Consider the following 19,327-nt stretch of genomic DNA (forward strand, 5'->3'; position numbering starts at 1 on the left):
TATCTTGTATTTATTTCTCTGCGCGCCTCCCAAAGTACATAAGCGGCTTGAGGGTAGGGACTGTTTAATCTTTGTCTTTGTATCCCCAGCATTTTCAGTGCTAGGCACACAAGTAGATACTTCATAAATGCTTGCTTGATCAAAAGGCCATCTCTTAGGGGCAGCTGGGTAGTTCAGTGGATTGAGAGTCAGGCCTAGAGACAGGAGGTCCTGGGTTCAAATCTGGCCTCAGACACTTCACTTAACCCCATTGCCTAGTCCTTCCCACTCTTCTGCCTTGGAGCCAATACACAGTATTGACTCCAAGATGGAAGATAAGGGTGTTTGGTTTTTTTTTTTTAAAGGTCATCTCTTCTAGGAAGTCTTCCCTGATCCCAGAAGGACTTTGCCCTTCTCCATTGTATGGACTGTCAATCGATCAGTAAGCATTTGGTGTTTAGTTGTGGTTTAGTCATGTCTGACTCCTCTTGATCCCATTTTGGATTTTTTTTGGAAAGATATTGGAGACGTCATTTCCTTCTCCAACCTCATTTTACAGATGAGGAAACTGAGGCAAACAGGGGTTAAGTGACATGGCCAGGATAAGTGTTTGAAGCTAGATTTGAACTTGAGAAGAAGAGTCTTCCTGACTCAAGGACCAGTGCTCTATCAATTGGGTTGAGTCAAGAATATTGGGCTTTTGAGCTCTCTGTGTTGGTGTTTCACTCTCAAAGTGGATCAGAGAATTCATATCTTGGGGCTATTGGAGACCTCAGAGGATCCCCCAGCTTCCAAGGCCCTCCCTGACAGGGTCAAGTTTCTTCCCAAGGGACCAAGAGTACCCAGAGAAGACTCTGATGGTGGACAGATGAGAGCCAGAAGATAGAAAGACCATTTTATTAAACACCTACTGTGGGGTCTGTTACTGTACCAAGCACTGAAGGTACAAAAAAAGAAGCTTCAAGGAGCTTACACTCTAATGAGGAAAGACAAAACATCATCTCCATCACTAGTATTTAGGTACCTAAAGATAGAGCAGTGGTTAGATTACTGGGGCCTGGAGTGAGGAAAATGTGAATTCAAATTTGGTCTCAGATACTTCCTTCCCTATATGAGTCTAGGGAAGCCACTTAACCTTTATTTGCCTCAGTTTCTTCATCTAGAAAATGGGGATCAGGATAGCATTTTCTTTCCCGGGTTGTTGTGAGAATCAAAAGAGAATATTTGTAAAGCACTAAACAAGAGTAGTTGATGCTATTTAAATGTTAGCTATTCTGGAAAGACCTACATAACTGATGCAGAGCAAAATAAGCAGAACCAGGAGAACATTATACATAGTAACAGCAATATTGTACAGTGACTGACTGTGAAAGACTTAGTTACTCTCAGCAATGATCTGAGACAATTCTGAAGGGCTTATGATAAAGAATGCTCTCCATCTCCAGAGAAAGAACCATGGGAGTCCGATGCAGATGAAAGTCCATCATTTTTCACATTAGTTTATTTGGGGCTTTGGTTTTATACAATTATTCTCTTACAAAAATGGTCAATATAGAAATATGTTTTACATAGATAATACATGTATAACCCACATCAAATTGCTTACCATCTCTGGAGGGAGACAATTTGGATCTTATAATTTTGGAAAACATATATTGAAAATTGTTCTTACATGTAACAGAAAATAAAACGTTTTTAAATGTAAAAAAGTTAGTTATTATTATTATCATAGTGCTTCTAGATTCATAAAGCACTTTTTTTTACAAGTTTTGTCTCATTTGATCCTTATAATAATCCTAGGTGAGCTAGGTACTATTATCATCCCTATTTGACAGATGAGGAAATTGAGGCAGATCACACAGCTAGTGAGTATTTAAGTCCATTGTTCTCTTCACTGTACCACTTACTGCTTCTGTGCCTAGAAGGGAACTGGAAATAGGGGAAGAGAGGGCAGGGAACTTAACATTAGCCCTGAGAGAAGGGCCCCATCTCACCTGCAGGATTTTTCCCATTTTGTTCACTATATAGGTCAAGTCTTTCTGGGTGTTATTCCAATTGGAAGTATTTCCATCTGACTTCCAGAAGGTGTGGATGGGCCATGGCCTGGAATTATTCTGCCTCTCTTCCCAGGAGGAGATGTGGAACATCTTTTGGATGAACTAAGGAAGGAAGAAACCCCTTGAGAGCAGGGTATTTGGCCCTGAGTCTATTTTCCACCCTTATGTCCATCCTTGCTCTCTACCCTCCCTTAAACGAACCTTGGCCCACGCAGGTCTCCTTGTCTACAATGCCCCCTCCCATTTTATTCCTCTCCAAAACCTATCTTAGCTTAACTTATTCTTTTCTCCAGGAGGCAGGACAAATCTCCAGTCTCTGAGCTCCCCAAGAATGTGTTATTTAGACAATTTATTTGGCCCTTAGGATACAGAATGTGGGATCTCATGATCACAGATGGAGAGAGAAAAGGGATCTCAGAGATATTTATTTTTTGTTTTTGTTTATTTTAATTTTAAAATTTTTCTCTGAGATATTTAGTTTAACCTCTCATTTTATAGATCAGGAAACTGAGGCCTACAGGAGATCACAGGTCTTAATCTGGCCTCAAACATTTCCTAGCTGTGTGACCCTGGGCAAATCACTTAACTCTGATTGCCTGGACCTTACCACTATTCTGCATTTGAATTGATACTTAGATAAGGTTTTTTTTTTTAAAGGAAACTGAGGTCTAGAGAGTGACTTGTCCAAAGTCACACAAGTAGGAAGCATTAGAAGCAGGTGGTAACCTGGGTCCTTTGACTCCAGGGCCAGTGCTCTTTCGAGCATATGACAATAACCTAGGAAGGACCTGAGAACATCCAATGTCAGAGCTAGAAGAGACTTTAGAGCACAGAATGTGGGAGCTGGGAGTGTCAGAGTTGGGAGGGCCCAAGAGATCATCATATTCTGGCTCCCTCATTTTATACATGAGGAGATTTGAGACTCAGAGCAGGGAAATGACTTGCCCCAGATTGTTCTGAGTGAGTCACAGACCCAGGATTTGAACTCAAACATTCTGCCTTTGAATTCCACTCTCTGTCAGAGAAGGGTCAGGGAGGGGAAGGGATTTGCTTAAGGTTAAAAAGAAATGGTAGGGGGCAGTTTGGTAGCTGGGAGGACCTGGGTTCAAGTCTGATCTCAGACACCTCCCAACTGTATGACCCTAGAAAAGTCACTTAACCCCCATTGCCTAGCCTTTACTGCTCTTCTGCCTTGGAACTGATAATTTAGTATTGACTCTAAGACAGAAGGTGAGGTTTTAAAAAACCCCAAAATATGGTATTAGGCTCCAGGTTCCCTGACTCCCAGCTCAGAATTATTTCCACCGTGGACTGGGTACCCAGGGATGAGTATACAGTAGGTACTCAATGAAGGTTTGTTCATAGAATCAAAACTCCAGAGCTGGAAGGGACCTTGGAGGCCAGTTATACTGCTGCTCTCCCTAAGCCCAGGAGAAAAGAGGTGACTCATCCACAGTCATGCAGGTGGTAAGTGACAGAGTTGTGTCCTGCCTCTAATACCCTACTACCTGCAAATCCAGTTTCCCCCACCTCCCCCTCATATCAATCAGGCTACCTCCTGGACCTTTGCTGAACTTGGTCTAGCAAGTCCTCAGCCCCGAAGCCTCTCGGCCCTACCTCCAGAAGTGATATGTTGGTGCTGTTACTCAAAAATTGGGAGATTTGTGGGCTGAATGCCTCCCAAAGGTCAAAAAGGTCCTTCAGCAAGGTCAGACTATGGAATGTCTGGTTCACCTGGACAGAGAAACGCGGGCATTGAGCACCTGGATCAGGGTCCATTCCCATCTGCCCTCTCCCTCCCTGCCCAGGGCTAGGTTCTTTGTTCTAATCTCTGAAGGCAGGGGTGAGGAGAGAGGAGTTTATAGAAAGAGAGGGAAGCAGGGAATGAAAGAGACAGGGATGGGGGAAAGAAAGGAAGTGGGAAAGGGAAGAAGGAAAGAAAAGAGAGGAAGGGAAGGAGGAGAGAGAGGGAAAGAGACAAATAGGGAAGGAGAGAGAGGAGAAAGACACACACAAAGGGAGGAGGGGAAAGAGGAGGGAGAGAGAGACCCAGAGAAGAAAGGAGGGAGGAGAAAGGAGAGGAGTGGAGAGAATGAAAGACAAAGAAAGGGAAGGAGAGAAGTGAAAGTGAGAAATGGAGGAAAAAGAAAGAGAAAAAGGGAGAGACAGAGAGAGGGGGAAGAAGAGAAAGAAGAGAGAGATCAAGAAAGAGAGAAAAAGAGGGAAGAGAGAAAGAGGGAAAGGAGAGGAGAAAGGGAAGAGAAAACATAAAGGGCCAAGGGGGGAGAAGGACCCATCATTTCTTCAAGAAAATGACCCTTTCTATTCCTATTCCCACCCATTCTCTCCTCTGATTCTCCCCAGAGGCTCATTCAGCATGGAGGAACATCCTCATGTTATAGAACAAATTAACACCAAGAGAGGAAAAGCTAGTGGGTGGCAGGGAGGGTCCTTAGAAGAGAGAATGTCAGAGTTGAGAGGTCCCCTGGATTACAGAATAAGCCCATGGAGCACCCCAGGGTAGGAGCCTGAATGGTAGCAGAACTCAGGTTCTAGGAGAGGTGGAACCCCCCCCTCACCTCCTTCATGATTCTGTGGGTGAGCAGTGTGTCAGGCGTATACAGGATCTTGCCACGGACCAGGGGTTTGAGCCTCCACCAAATCATCCGAGATACATAATGTTCCTCCAGGGATGTAATCAGCTTCCGGCAGAAGGGAGCTGGATATTTAGAAAGGGGAGAGAGGGGAGAAGGCCTGGATGACCTCCGGACAAGCCTTCTAGAATCGTGTCAGAGCAGAGAGGGAAACGAAGGTCCCACTGAAGGTGAGGGTCCAAGAGATAGTCATTAGCTGAGCTGGGATCTGAACCTGGGTGGTCTGACTACAAACCCAGGGTTTTTGCTATTGCACTAAAGTCCAACCCCTTCATTTTACAGAAGAGGAAACTGAGGCTCAGAGAAGGAAAAACCAGAACATCACAAAGCGAGTAAAGGTCAGAGCCATGACTCCTAACTCCTAGACCAGGGCTCTTTTTGCCTCAACATAGTCCCTCCTGATTAAGTCTCGCTAGCTCTGGTTGTAAACCTTAAAATTTCTTAGACTTATAAATGTTGGAAATTTCACCATTGGGAAATTTCATACTTGAAAAATTTCCTACTGATAGTCTATTGGAATGTGAACCCCCCTTGGCATGGGAGGGTCCTTCTCCTCCCTACTTAAGATTACTTTAGGACAGAAACCTTTTGCTGAACAATGGAAAGGGCTTTGACCTATACTTAAGCATAGAACAGGAAGTTCTTTGAGTCATGATTGATTTTAGAATTGATACAATAGAGATACTTGGAATGACAGAACCAGGTCTTGGAACTTACAATCTCCACCCTACTCAGTCCTAACAGGATTTAGGAAGGGCTGCAGCATAGATCAAAATTTAATTATTTGAGAATATGACCTTCAACAGACATGTGCAAAGCCATAGACCTCTGGGCGGTCCTGGGTTAAGCTAGAGCCACCATTGGCACAGGGAAGACATGGACAGTGATTGGTAGATGTGAGAACTGAGGGGAGGGAACTTGGATGGTTTCCTTAAAGATAGAGGGGTCTGAGGGCTGAGGGGTGGTGGGGTTGGAGAGGTTTTTGCTCTGAGAGGTGGTGCTTTGAGAAGTTTGCTCTGAAGGAAGCTGGAGGTGGAGGCCCCTGAGACTGTTCTCCATTTTGGTCACGTGAGTGATAGGGACTGATCTCTTTTCTTTGCCTCAGCTATCTAAGGCCTTGGGCCTTTTGGCCCAGCCTAAACAGAAAGGGTATTTAAGCCCTATTCCCTTCTCTCCCCTTTCTTTCTCTCTCTCTCTCTCTCCCTCTCTCTATCTCTAATACCTTTCTTCCTCCTGTTTATAATTAAACTCCATAAAAGGTTGACTGCTGACTTGAGTTTTCATTTAGGAATTACATAGCTGAATTCCTTGGCGACCTTAAATTAATATATATCAGTCTTTTAAAGTGATTTCCTTGTCACATGGTCCACCTCAGAAAACACCTTCCTCACTTCAATCTAATAATAACTCTTCTGCTCCCCTTGCCTGCCCCCCAAGGGAAAGATGGTCAGGACGGACATGTGAGAAAGTCCAGGCAGGAATCATGATCCCCATTTAACAGAGGGACAAGTAGACCCAGAGAGAAGTGGCTTGCCCAGGGATTCCAGGCCAGTTCTCTGAAGTCCAAGCCCATGGTTCCTCCTGGGGAGCTACAAGGCCCTGAAGGGGTCCGGGTGAGCTGAGGGGGGGGGGGAGGGATGGGGGCAGGGCTCACTGAAGTCAGTATCCGTTGAAAGCAGTTGTCTTTCTTGGTTCTGATCCCACGCTGCTTTTAGGTTTTCATTTTCGAGCCAGCTGAGGGAGGGGATGCCAAGTCTTTTCTCCTCGGACTTCCCACATAGGATTCGAGACATTCCTTCCAGGGGGCCATTTGCTCCTGGGGGCCTTTGCAGCTCTTCCAAAAGCTCTGCTCCGCTAGTCAGGGAAGAGATCTGGGGGGGCGGGCAGATGGATGGCAAGCGCCACAGAGTACGTATAGGGGGCATGGAATGGACTGGAGACCCCAAGGCATGATCTCCTAACTTCTTAACCTGGGATTCAAGGCCTCCCATAACCTAGCCTGACCGGAACTCTCTGGTCTAGACAGCCTTAGATTGAGGACTGGAGGGTACTTTACATTTCATCTTGTCCAACACTCTCATTTTACAGATGGAGAAACTGAGGCTTCAAAAAACTGAGCCATTTGCTCCAGTTCACAGATCCTTGCAAGCCCACAGTGTCCCAATCCTCTATGTTGTTTTTTTTTTAATAGAGGCACACCTGAAATTTTACGTCTCCCTCATCTTCCCTCCTGGCAATAGCCCCCATCGGACCTGGCTGCCTTCTTCTTTCAAGTCTTCACGTCTACACTCACACGCTTCGGGTATTTCTGTGCCACTCTTCCCTAGCCCACCCTTCAGCAACCTAGGAAAAGCATCTAGCACCCAGGGGGAAGAGGAGAAGGAATGCCTCTTACCTCCTGGATTGTGGCATTCCAGGCCTCCAAGAATTCACTCACAGCCTTGACATTTGGCCGTGCTCGACTGGACTTCAGAGCCGAAGAGGGGAAGGGGAAGGGTCAAGGAAGAAAGACAGCATGAAGGAGAGGCAGGCAGCTGGAGAGGTGGACATAAAGGGGGCCCGACAGACACGGGGGCCAACAGGTGGAGGATGGATGGGGCGATTGAGTTGAATGGAGGGACGGGTAGACAGACAGACAGACTAAGAAACAAACAGGTGGAAAGAAAGGGAGAAGGCTGAACAAAGACAGTGAGACAGATGGGAGGATAGATAGGTGAAAGGATGGAGACAGAGGGAATGGCAGACAAAGGGATGGACAGATGACAGGGAAGGCTGATAGACATGGGAGCTGAAAGACAGGCCTCTCTTTCCTTTGGTCCCAGGGCCAGGGCAAAGCAGGCGTAGGCCAGACCCCGAGACTTCTCTCTTCTCCCTGCTAACAACTCATCCCAGGTGGGCAGCCTTCCCTCAAGCCCAAAGCCCCAGCAAGACAAACCCACCCTGACCCTGACCCCTGTGAAGGCCCTGGACTCACCGCATTCAACAGAGCTGGGTCTGCCTCGGTCAGGAAGGTGGCCCTGATGGCTTGGAACTCACTTGGGGAGAGAGCACACAGGCCTTTCTTCAGGGATTCAGAGGCATGGAACCAGATGTTCGGCATGGAGGAATTGCACAGGTTTGTCAAAAGCAAGTTTGGGGGCATCTAGAGAAGAGGTGGGAGAAGGGGCAGTTGGGGTTACAAAGCGAAGGAGATCTAAGAAGGGAAGGGACTAAGGTTCACAAAGCATTTTACTATATACATTATTTTGTTTGTTGTCACAACAATCCTGGGAGGTAGGGCTACAGGCATCATTAAGCCCATTTTACAAATGAGGAAACGGGTTCCGAGGGGTTAAGTGACTTCTCCAAAGTCACACAACTAGTACCTAAGGCAGGATTTCTCTCTATCTAAAAACCCTTACCTTCTGTCTTAGAATCACTAAATATCAGTTTCAAGGCAGAAGGCAATGGGCGTCAAGTGACCAGCCCAGGGTTGCAAAGCTAGGAAGTGTCTGAGACTACATTTGAACCCAAGACCTTCTGTCTCCAGGCCTGGCTTTCAATACACTGAACCTCCCAAGGCACGATTTCAAGTCAAGTCTTCCTGATTCCAAATCCAGTACTCCATTCACCTTGGATTTTCATTTAAATTAAATTTGACTTTTGATTAATGAAAATCTACCTCTCCCCGCTCCCCTCCCTCCCTCTCCCTCTCCCTCTCTCTTTCTCTCTTTCTCTCTCTCCCTCCCTCTCTCTCTCTTTCTCTCTCTCCCTCCCTCTCTCTCTCTCTCTCTCTCTCTCTCTCTCCCTCTTTCCTTCTCTCCCTTCCTCTCCCTCCCTTCCTCTCTCTCTCTCTCTCTCTCTCTCCCTCCTCCCCAGCTCTCATCTCTTTTTCTCTCATCTTTTTCTCTTTACCTCCACCTCTGTCTTCTTGTTCTTCTTCTTCTTCTTCTTGTTCTTGTTGTTCTTCTCCTCCTCCTCCTTCTTCTCTTCATCTCTCTCATCTCTCTTTTAATTGTTTTATCTTTTTCTCTCTCATCTTTTTCTCTTTACCTCCATCTCTCTCTTCTTCTTCTCCTCCTCCTCCTCCTCCTCTTCTTCATCTCTCTCATCTCTCTTCTAATTTTTTATCTTTTTTCTCTCAGTTTTTCTTTTAAACTCCATCTCTATTTTCTATTTTCTTTTTCTCATCTTTTTCTTTTTAAATCAAATCATCTGTCTCCTGTTTTCTTTTTCTCATATCTTTTTTTCTCTCATCTTTTTCTTTTTATCTCCATTTCTGTCTTCTCTTTTTCTGTCTCTCTCCATCTCTCCTCTTTCTCATCTCTTTTTCTTTCATCTTTTTCTTTTTAAGTCAATCTCTCTCTCCTCTGTTTTCTTTTTCTCTTTACCTTCATCTCACTGTCTTCTTCTCTCTTCATCTCTCATCCCTCTTCTCATTTCTCATCTTTTTTTCTCATCTTTTCTCTTTATCTCCATCATCTCTCTCTCCCCCCTCTCTCTTCATCTCTTCTCTTTTTCTCATCTTTTTTCTCTCATCTTTTTCTCTTTACCCCCATCTCTCTGTGTCTTCTCTGTCTCTCTCCCCTGCTTCCCCCCAAACTCCTATTACAGACATGTATTGACAAGCATAGTAAATTCTCACATTGGCCATATCCAAAAACATATGCCTCATTCAGCCTCCAGAGTCGACCACCCTCTTTTTTGGGAGGTGAGAGATGTTTCATGTTGAGTCCTCTGGAATCATGCTTGATGATGACACTGATCAGAATCTCAAAGGCTTTCAAAGTTGTTCTCACAATATTATTGGCCTTGTGTAATCTTCTTCAGGTTCTGCTCATGCCACTTGGCATCAGTTAATACAAATCTTCCCCAATCCACTGCTATTTCTACTCTATCACCCTGCCCACCAAGTCCCTTCCCCTTCACATCCCCTCATCCCTATCTCTAAAGTTGTTTGTCCCCACCTTTGCCCACTTTCTGGCCCACGAATTCTTCCCTTCAGTCTCTGGGACCCAGGCCTTACCCCTCGCAAACTGAGTGGGGTCTTCAACAGTTCCTCAGCCAGAGATGGAGTCAGAGATGTTTTGTTTTGCAAGAACTTTAAGAAGGTCTCTTCTGAGACCAGGTAGCTTCGGAGTGGCAAGGCTGGGGAGGAGAGGATAAGTGGATAGATAGGTGTATAAATATATCTGTGTGTATATCATAATATAAAATATAACATCATAGCATATATTACATATAATGTATAATATATAAGGTATATGTCTAGTATGTCTGTGTGGTGTATATATAGTATGTGTGCATGTGATATAAAATGATAGAACTTTAAAAAAAATTCTTACCTTCTGTCTCAGAATCACTACTACATATTGGTTCCAAGGTAGAAGAATGGTAAGGGCTAGGCAATGGGGGTGAAGTGACTTGCTCAGGGTCACACAGCTGAGAAGTGTCTGAGGCCACATTTGAACCTAGGACCTCCCATCTCTAGGCGTGGATCTCTCTCCACTGAGTCACCCAGATGCCCCAAGAGTAACAGAACTTTACAGTTTGTGAGCCATTTTATAGTTTGCAAAGTACTTTACAAACCACTTTACCATTTACAAGGTCTATGATTGCACTTTACAATTTTAGAAGGCATTTTTGTTGTTGTTCAAATCTATTCTTTTTATTTCATCCCAAAAATATTTTTGTGAGGGAAATAGGGCAAGAATTGTTACCCCTGTTTCATAGATGGGGAAACTGAAGACCAGAGAGAAGGGAAGTAACCTGCTCAAGGTCCCATAGCAGGTTAGTTAGTGGTAGAGAGAAAATTTGAATCTAGGTCGCTGAACTCCAAAATTCACTTGTGCCTCTACACCAAACTGTGTCAAATGGGAAACATTGAAAAGGTGAACTATTTCTCCCAGGTACCCAACTTCCTTCTAACAAGGAGTGGGGGATAAGCATTTAACAAACTAGGTACTAGGTGATTTACAAATATTACTTCATTTGAGCCTCACAACAACCCTGTAAGTTTAGGTCGAATTATTCTCCCCATTTATATTTGAGGAACCTGAGGTTAAATTACTTGCTTGAGGACATTTAAAAAAAAAACTGAGAAGATTGACATGCACTGATACAAAGTGAAGTAAGCAGAAGCAGATCGTTGTACATAGTAACAACAATATTGTAGGATGATCAACTGTGGGTGACTTGGCTATTCCCAGCAATACAATGATCTTGGACAATTCTGAAGGACTCAGGAGGAAAAATACTCTCCACCCCCAGAGAGAGTCTGAATGCACTTGGAAGCATACTTTTTTTACTTTATTTTTCTTGTTTGTTTTTTGATCTGTTTTCTTTTGCAACATGGCTAATATGGAAATGTTTCATATGGTTGTACATGTATAACTCTATCATATTGTTTGCCTTCTCAAAAAGGGAGGAAAGAAGGGATGGAGAGAATAGAGAACTCAGAATTTTTAAAAATGCATGTTAAAATGTGTTTACATGTAATGGCTAAAAATTTAAATAAAAATTCAATGAGAAAAAATGACCTGCTCAGGGTCACCTAGCTAGTGTCTAAGGCTAAGTTTATTTTATATGAGAACCTCAGGCATACCCAACAATCACCCTATGGCAATTGTATAACACTCCCACCTTCCCCAACCACTGCCCCACCACCTTTTCCTCTCACCAGATCGCTGGTTCGTTTCCAGGTCAGGCATCAGTTTTTGGAAGCTTCTAAGAGTTCTACTTGTTTTGGGGCTAAGCAGTATCTTCCAGGTATCAGCCAGGAACCTGGAGATCCTGTAAAGTGGGTATTGGGTCTCAGACAGAGAATGGCCACTTTTTTTCTCTGCCTCTCTCCTGTCCTCCCCACATCCCAGCAGTTTCTAAGTGTTGCCACCCAGCTCTGCTACTCGCTACCCATTTGACTTTCTCTGATTCCCTGCTCCCCCAGTGTTAATGTCCTCATCCCCTCTGGTTTAAACCATTGCAATAGCTTCTTCTCTCCCTCAAGAATCTCCAGTCTGTCAGTTCTACCAATGTGATATCTCCTCCTTTTTTTAATCCTTACCTTCTGACTTAGGATAGATATATTAAAGTTGTTACATGTAATTGGGAAAATAAGATTTTGAAAATTTAAATTAAAATAATTTAAAATAGAAAATAAATAACACTTTAATAATTTTATTAATTGACTAATAATTTAATAATAAATAAAAATTTAAATTAAAAAATAAAAACAAAATTTAAAAATTTAAGTATCTGTTCTAAAGCAGAAGAGCATTAATGGGTAGGCAATTGGGGTTAAGTGACTTGCTCAGGGTCACACAACTAGGAAATATCTGAGTCTTGATTTGGACCCATTACTTCTTCTCTCCAAACCTGGTTCTCAATCCACTGGGCCATAACTTGATATTCCTAAAACAAAAGTCTGAACATGTCACTCACCAGCTCAAAAACCTCCAGTGGCTCCCTACTATCTCTGAAATATGATCCAAACTTCTGCTTGGCATTTGAAGCCCCTATGACCCAATTCTGGTTTACTTTTTCACACTTAATGCTTATTATTTCTCTTCTTGCATTTGTATACTTCAGCCAAACTGGTCTTGCTGCCTCCAACATACAATATTCCATCCTCCATCTCTGTGCACTGCCCACCCAGCCCAAAATACCAGCCCTCATCACCTGACACCTCCAAAAAGCCTCAACTCAGGCATCACCTTCTGCATGAGGGCTTTTTCCTAGTCTCCTCAGTTTCTGGTACCCCTTTGCCCCACCCCTAAGAAAACTGCCTCATATTTACTTTGAAAGTATTTTATGGGGGCAGCTGGGTGGCTTAGTAGATGGAGAGCCAGGCCTGGAAAGGGGATATCCTGGGTTCAAATCTGGCCTCGGACACTTCCTAGCTGTGTGACCCTGGGCAAGTCACTTGACCCCCATTGCTAGCCCTTAACACTCTTCTGCCTTGTAGCCAATACACAGTATTGACTCCAAGATAGAAGGTAAGGGTTTAAAATGTTTTTTAATTAAAAAAAGAAAGTGTTTTATATTTCCTTATAAATGCAAGTATTGCCTCCCTCTATAAAATGTAAGCTTTTGTGGCTTCAGCATCTGGATTCACAGAGTTTTTACAGCACATATTAGGCATTAAAATGTGCTTGTTCCTTGACTGACCAATGTGAACTGAATAGAATACAATTAGACTTTGTAGACTGTCAGATCTAGAACCTGGTCTCAGAACCTCGAACCTAGGCCATTGGGGTTAGAAAAGTGCTTAGAACATACAAGTTCAGACTCAGGAAGGACCTTAGGGACCCCCTGGTCCAGCTCCATCATTTGGAGATAGGAAAACTGAGGCTCAAGGGAGAAAAGGCCACAAAGAGAGCCAGGAGTCCAGGATCGTGGCCTCGTAGGGATCCCAGGGTACTCTACCCTGAAGCACGCCACCCCAAACATGGTCTCTTCCTTGCCCAGCCCCCCCTCCCTCCCTCCAGCCCCCCCCCTCTGCTCACTCACAAGGATTCGTTGAAGTTGCTCAGGACATTAGGGGACTCCCCAGGTGTGGCATAGCGGTGGCAGGGGTTCCCCATATTGCAAACGATGCCTTGGAGCCAGGGAAGCATACCCGCTGAAGGCATTGGCTTATTGGGGAAGTGACCTGTGCACACGAGAAGGGTCAGGGAGCATCTGTTCTCCCAGGCCCCCTCCTCCCCCGGGGAGCCCTTGGGATCCCATGGGCACTGCCTGCCCAAATACACAGAAAGCAGAGGACTAGATGGGGCATGGGGGCCTCAGGGCCCTAGTATCTGGGGACAGAAGGGACCAGCTCATAGGGATGCGGTAGAAGGGTTTGGGCTTAATTCAGGAAGAGGATCCAGGGGCATGGTGATAGGGTAAGGGGGAGCCTAGGCATCAGCACCAGAAGGCCAAGGATCAAAGGGCCTGGGGTGGGGGATGAGGACGATTTCCTAATACTGGGATTTGGGGGGCACAGGGGGATAAAGTGATTGGGGGTGAGGGTAGGTAAACAGGAGAACAGAAGAGAAATAGGGACAGGCAGAGAAGAAAGGAAAGAGGACGGGAGTTTAGGGAGGACACTGGGAGAGCCCGAGGGGTCAGGGATCAGTGAGATGGGGACATGGGGCAGAGGAAGGAGAAGAATAGGACAAGGAAGCAGGAATTGGAGAGACAAGGGCATGCTTAAGTTCAGGGAAGGTCAGGCTTCCCCTCTGGGCTGGGGAAATCAAGGAAAGTTTCCTGGAGGAAGTGGTACTTGGGGGAAGGCTGGGGAGCAAGTTTCTGGAAGCCTACTCACATTCGTGGTGCGGGGAGGGTAGGTGGAACTGACGGACAGTGATAAGAATTAGAAAAAGGAAAAGGGGCCACAATATCTCGATGAACAGTTGAATCTGGTGGAGAGTGAGGCAAGAGACAGGGGTTAGAGAGAGAATTTGGGAGTTTCCAGAAACCTCACCAAGAGCCCTTCAAAGAGCGTGGCCTAAAGGATCTATAAAGCCTGGGTTTAGATTGGACCCCTCCTTTCTCCCCTGACCCCCATTACCCGGTGTCTCTTGCGGTAGGTGTAATTCTTCCATAGCAGCAACATCAGCTGGGTCCAAAATGACATGGTAGATGCTGGAGGTGGGGTAGAGAAAACATGGAAGGGTCAGGAGTTAGAAGAACAGAAGAGGGGGCAGCTGAGTGGCTCAGTGGATAGAGAGCCAGGCCCAGAGACTGGAGGTCCTGGGTTCAAATCTGGACCCAGACACTTCCCAGGTGTGTGACCCTGGGCAAGTCACTTGACCTTCACTGCCTAGGCTTTACCACTCTTCTACCTTGGAACCAATACCTAGTACTGATTCTAAGATGGAAGGTGAGGGTTAAAAAAAAAAAGAATAGAAGAGCAGGGAATAGGAGTGACCAAAGGGTTAAGGGTCAGATTAATAGAGGCAGAGAAGGGATGGAGAAGGGTCAGACAGTACGATTGGGAGAGAGGGAAAGACAGGAATTGTTTCAGGAGCCATTGTGCTAGGGGTAGGGTCATAAAGGTTAGGAGTCAGAAGGGTGTGGGGGACAAGGGGTGGGAGGGACAGAAGAGTCAGAGGGATAGAGAAGCAAATAAAGAGTAAGAGAAGTGACCTAGGTTCCCCCCCCTCCATTCTACCCCACTCCTAAGTCAAGGACCCTAAGGTCAGCCATGAGGACAAATTTCAGCCCTCCTTCCATCTGCCTGGGAGAAATCCAGAACCGAAAAATTCATACACAAGTCTATCTATCGGAAGCATGGAAAAAAATGATAGATGAAGGAACTCTTGTCCTGGCAGATCTCAAAACAGACCACCCATCAAGGATCTAGAATTTTATCAATGAAGAAGTCCTTCAGATAATGCAGATGGTGGCCTCCTCTACAGTTCTGAGGAGTCTTCAAGAAGTCCTTCAGATAATGCAGATGGTGGCCTCCTCTACAGTTCTGAGGAGTCTTCAAGAAGTCCTTCAGATAATGCAGATGGTGACTTCCTCTACAATTCTGAGGAGTCTTCAAGAAGTCCTTCAGATAATGCAGATGGTGGCCTCCTCTACAGTTCTGAGGAGTCTTCAAGAAGTCCTTCAGATAATGCAGATGGTGGCCTCCTCTACAGTTCTGAGGAGTCTTCAAGAAGTCCTTCAGATAATGCAGATGGTGGCCTCCTCTACAATTCTGAGGAGTCTTCAAGAAGTCCTTCAGATAATGCAGATGGTGGCCTCCTCTACAATTCAGAGTCTTCAAGACTTGCTCAAAAATATACTATAAAGCAGCAATCATTAAAATTGTCCAAATCGATAAAAAAGGATTGAGTAAGAACAGAACAGAGAACCTAGAACATAAAAGAGACTCTTGTTTGGTAAACCCAAGACTAAACAATATTGGAGACAGGACACATTACTTAGGAAGAATTCTTGAGAAACCTTGCCCCATTATGTGTCAAAGGTAGAACTTCAATCCAGGGGTCCTTGTCTCCTAGGTCAGCCAGCCCTCCACATCCACATGGGTGCTCTCACAGCTTACAGAAGCAGGAAGGCAGGAACAATTCTTCAGCCCTGCCCCTGCATCCTCCTGTCCTGTGGGCCTTACCAGTTGCCCTGCTACCTCGACCTCCAATCTCAGCCATCTGACCCATGGTTTCTCCCTTGGTCTTCTTTAGCTTTTCTACTTTCCTTACAAGCTGAACTCTCTTCCATGTGTTGTCTCCCCCAAATAGAATGTGGGCTTCTTAATTTTTTAAAATTGTATTTAATAAATTAATTTAGAATATTTTTCCATGGTTACAAGATTCACGTTCTTTCCCAGCCCTTCAACAACCCCCCTCCCGTAATCGACATGCAATTCCTCTGGGTTTTACATGTGTCTTGATCAAGCCCCATTTGTGAACTTCTTTGGAGTAGGCCATCTCTCTGTTTGTTTGGTACATAGTAAGGGCTTAATCAACACCTTTTCATTCATCCATTTATTATTCATTACACCACCCCACCTACCTCTCATTCTTGCCCACGTTCAAACTTAAATTCGGTAGAAATGCTTATAAATATAAACTCCACAAACTATGGAGATTCAAGGGTATTACGCTGGTCCAGTCATATCCCTTAAAAGGGAATGACATATAATGGAAGCCTGATACAATAAGAGTTACAGGCATAAGGTGCGAAGCTAGGTACCATACTCCACGCTGGTTTCTAACGTTTCTATGAGGATTGCTAAGAAAACAAAACAAAAAACCCTCTGCTAACTTTGTTCCTAATTTTTCACTTATATAAAGATTTTACAACACAACTATCCAAAGCCCTCGGGGGCACTTTTAGACCAATGACTCTTCCATCAAAACCTGATGTTACAATGTCAGCTATATTAGGATATCTGCTGTTGTTCAGACATTTCAGTTATGCCAGATTCTTTGTGACCCTATTTGGAGTTTTCTTGGCAAAAAGACTAGCTTGGTTTGCCATTTCTTTCTTCAATTCATTTTACAGATGAGGAAACTGAGGCAAACGGGGTTAAGTGACTTGCCCAGGGTCAAAGAGCTAGGAATGTCTGAGGCCAGATTTGAAATCAGGTCTTCATGACTCCAGGCCCAACCAACACTTTGTTCTTAGCTACCCCCAAGATAATATTCAGGATGTTTAAAAACCCATCCTATATCAATGACACATGTAATACCCAGTGGAATTTCATGTCAGCTATGGGAAGGGGGTAGAGGGAGGGAGGGAAAGAACATGAATCTTGTAACCATGGAAAATATTCTAAATTAATCAAAAACATTTTCAAATAAAAAATAAAACTATAATCTAAACATAAAAAACCCCAAAACAACCCATCCCCTTTCCCTACAATGGCCCAGGTCAAAATGGCCCAAATCTCAAAAATGAGATTGCCTATATCCTGATGTGAATGGTTGGGTTGCACAATGGATAGAGCATCAAACCTGGAGTTATGAAAACCTGAGTTAAAATCTAGCCTCAGACATTTATTAGCTATGCCCTCTTGGGCAAGTCACTTAACCCTATTTGCCTCAGTTTCTTTGTCTGTAAAATGAGCTAGAGAAGAAAATGGCAGACCACTCAAGTTTCCTGCCAAGAAAATCCCAAACAGACTCACAATGAATGTGACACAACTGAAAACATCTGAACTACAATTCTGTCACAAGCCCTTCTCTGCTGCCTAGCCATGGCCCTGAAGTGACCTGCGGTCTTCCTGTTAAGATGGTGACGTGAAAGGTCCTAAGGGATCACAGCTTTCCCATAAACGCCCCAGCAAAAGTCTAAAAATACACCAGAAGGAATAATGATAACTAGAACCAACTAGGAAAGAGGAGTAGAGGTTCCCATCCAGTTCAGGCCAACCCAGGAAGATTGCCAGAGACCTGTGGAGTTCTGAGCAGAGACAAAGTAGAAAAGGAAGCAGCCGATGCCCACTGGAGCTAGCCTATAGGGGCAACAAGAAACAGAGCCAGACCTTATAGTACACTGCACAGGGAGACAGGACCAGAAAGTCCATATAGGCCAGTTGCCTTCCAAGAGGCCTGAAGCCTGGGATTTATACAAGAAGACAAAGAAGGGACAAAACTAAAAGAAGCCAACCTATCCCAGTCATAGCAGGAGATAAGACCAGTGAAGAGTCCAGGCAGCTTGCTCCGGAGCCTAAGAAGAAATAATTTTATGCTGCCTAGGGACCCACCAAAAGGCCTGAAATCAGAGCTTCTGTTAGAATCACTAAAAAAGGCAGGACCAACAGAGCAATGAGACATCCCTGAGATCAAGGACCTTTGTAGGAGGTCAGCACAATCTACAATATCTGAATAGGGCTCTAGATTGGAGATTTTAAATGGGCCTTTGTAAGAAGGGCCATGGTTCTAGCTGTGGGACCCTGGGCAAGTCACTTAACCCCCACTGCCTAGTCCTGACCACTCTTCTGCCTTGGAACCAATACACTGTATTGATTTCAAGACAGAAGGTGAGGGTTTTAAAGAAGAAGGAGGAGGAGGAAGAAGAGGAAGAGGAAGAGGAAGAAGAAGAAGAAGAGGAAGAGGAAGAGGAAGAAGATGAAGAAGAAGAAGAAGAAGAAGAAGAAGAAGAAGAAGAAGAAGAAGAAGAAGAAGAAGAAGAAGAAGAAGAAGAAGAAGAAGAAGAAGAAGAAGAAGAAGAAGAAGAAGAAGAAGAAGAAGAAGAAGAAGAAGAAGAAGAAGAAGAGGAAGAAGAAAAGAAGGAGGAGGAAGAGAATGGACCCAAACAAGATCTACCCACTCCATCCATTCTCTGCTAGAAAAATGGGCAAATAGAAGAAAATGCTGAGCACAATAATGAAATACTGTGGGTTATAAGAGACACCCATGAAAGTAAAACAAAAGAAAAGAGTAACTCCACAATGAGAGCTCTAAAAAAAGAACAGCTTGACCAGAAGAACATTATAGCAAGGTAATATTTTATTATATTCACATACCACAGTTCTATTAGCCATTCTCCAGTCAATGGGCATCTACTTTTGTTTCCAATTCTCTGCTCCAAGCACTGCTATAAATATTTTGGAGTATATGCTTTCTTTCAGTATGTACATACGAGGTCCTGGGTTCAAATTTGGCCTCAGATACTTCCTAGCTGCATGACCCTGGGCAGGTCACTTAATCCAGTTGTTTAGCTCTTACTACTCTTCTGCCTTAGAACCAATACTTAGTATTGATTCTAAGATAGAAGGTAAAGGCTAAAAAAAAAAGTGGTTGGAAGAAATAAAGCAAAAAAAAATAGCCTATTCAAGGGGAAAAAACGAGAGGGGAATAAATAACAAAATGGAAAATGGAAAACCTAACCCAAGTAGTGGAGTTGCTAAAAACTAGAATGGAGCAACCAGGACTCAAGGATCCCAAAAGATAGGGGAAAAAATAAAAATGAGTAAAATGTCACTATCAAAAGAAAAAAAACAACCTGGAAAATCAAGTCAAAGAAGATAATTTAAGAATGATTAGATTACCTGAAAACCATGATCAAATAAAAACTTAAGACACATTTCAAGAAATCATAAAAGAAAATTGCCTGGATCTATTACAACTTAAGAATAAAGTGAAAATAGAAGTAATCCTTTGATACAACCCTGAAAGTAATCCAAAGATGAAAATATCCAGAAGTACCATAACCAAAACC

At 44.1% G+C, this 19,327-nt stretch overlaps 1 protein-coding gene across 8 annotated transcripts in view; it reads right to left on the reverse strand.

Annotated features, from left to right (window-relative positions):
• ABCA7 (ATP binding cassette subfamily A member 7) overlaps positions 1-19,327 on the reverse strand; it is a 71,197-nt gene that overhangs the window by 40,428 nt on the left and 11,442 nt on the right. For all 8 annotated transcript variants that reach the window (XR_008917376.1, XR_008917377.1, XM_056822256.1 and 5 more), the window contains 11 exons: positions 14,223-14,296; positions 13,977-14,070; positions 13,178-13,319; positions 11,349-11,461; positions 9,696-9,817; positions 7,665-7,832; positions 7,086-7,157; positions 6,345-6,561; positions 4,616-4,755; positions 3,654-3,770; positions 1,974-2,138 (listed from right to left, as the gene is read on the reverse strand). Coding sequence is in view for 6 of the 8 variants with exons in the window: in XM_056822256.1 (XP_056678234.1) it covers positions 1,974-2,138; positions 3,654-3,770; positions 4,616-4,755; positions 6,345-6,561; positions 7,086-7,157; positions 7,665-7,832; positions 9,696-9,817; positions 11,349-11,461; positions 13,178-13,319; positions 13,977-14,070; positions 14,223-14,288 (1,416 nt within the window). In the remaining 2 variants the exon portion in view is untranslated. The remainder of the gene's footprint in view (positions 1-1,973; positions 2,139-3,653; positions 3,771-4,615; positions 4,756-6,344; positions 6,562-7,085; positions 7,158-7,664; positions 7,833-9,695; positions 9,818-11,348; positions 11,462-13,177; positions 13,320-13,976; positions 14,071-14,222; positions 14,297-19,327) is intronic.

The sequence above is a fragment of the Monodelphis domestica genome, chromosome 3, assembly GCF_027887165.1.
Source record: "Monodelphis domestica isolate mMonDom1 chromosome 3, mMonDom1.pri, whole genome shotgun sequence".
Lineage (NCBI taxonomy): Eukaryota > Metazoa > Chordata > Mammalia > Didelphimorphia > Didelphidae > Monodelphis > Monodelphis domestica.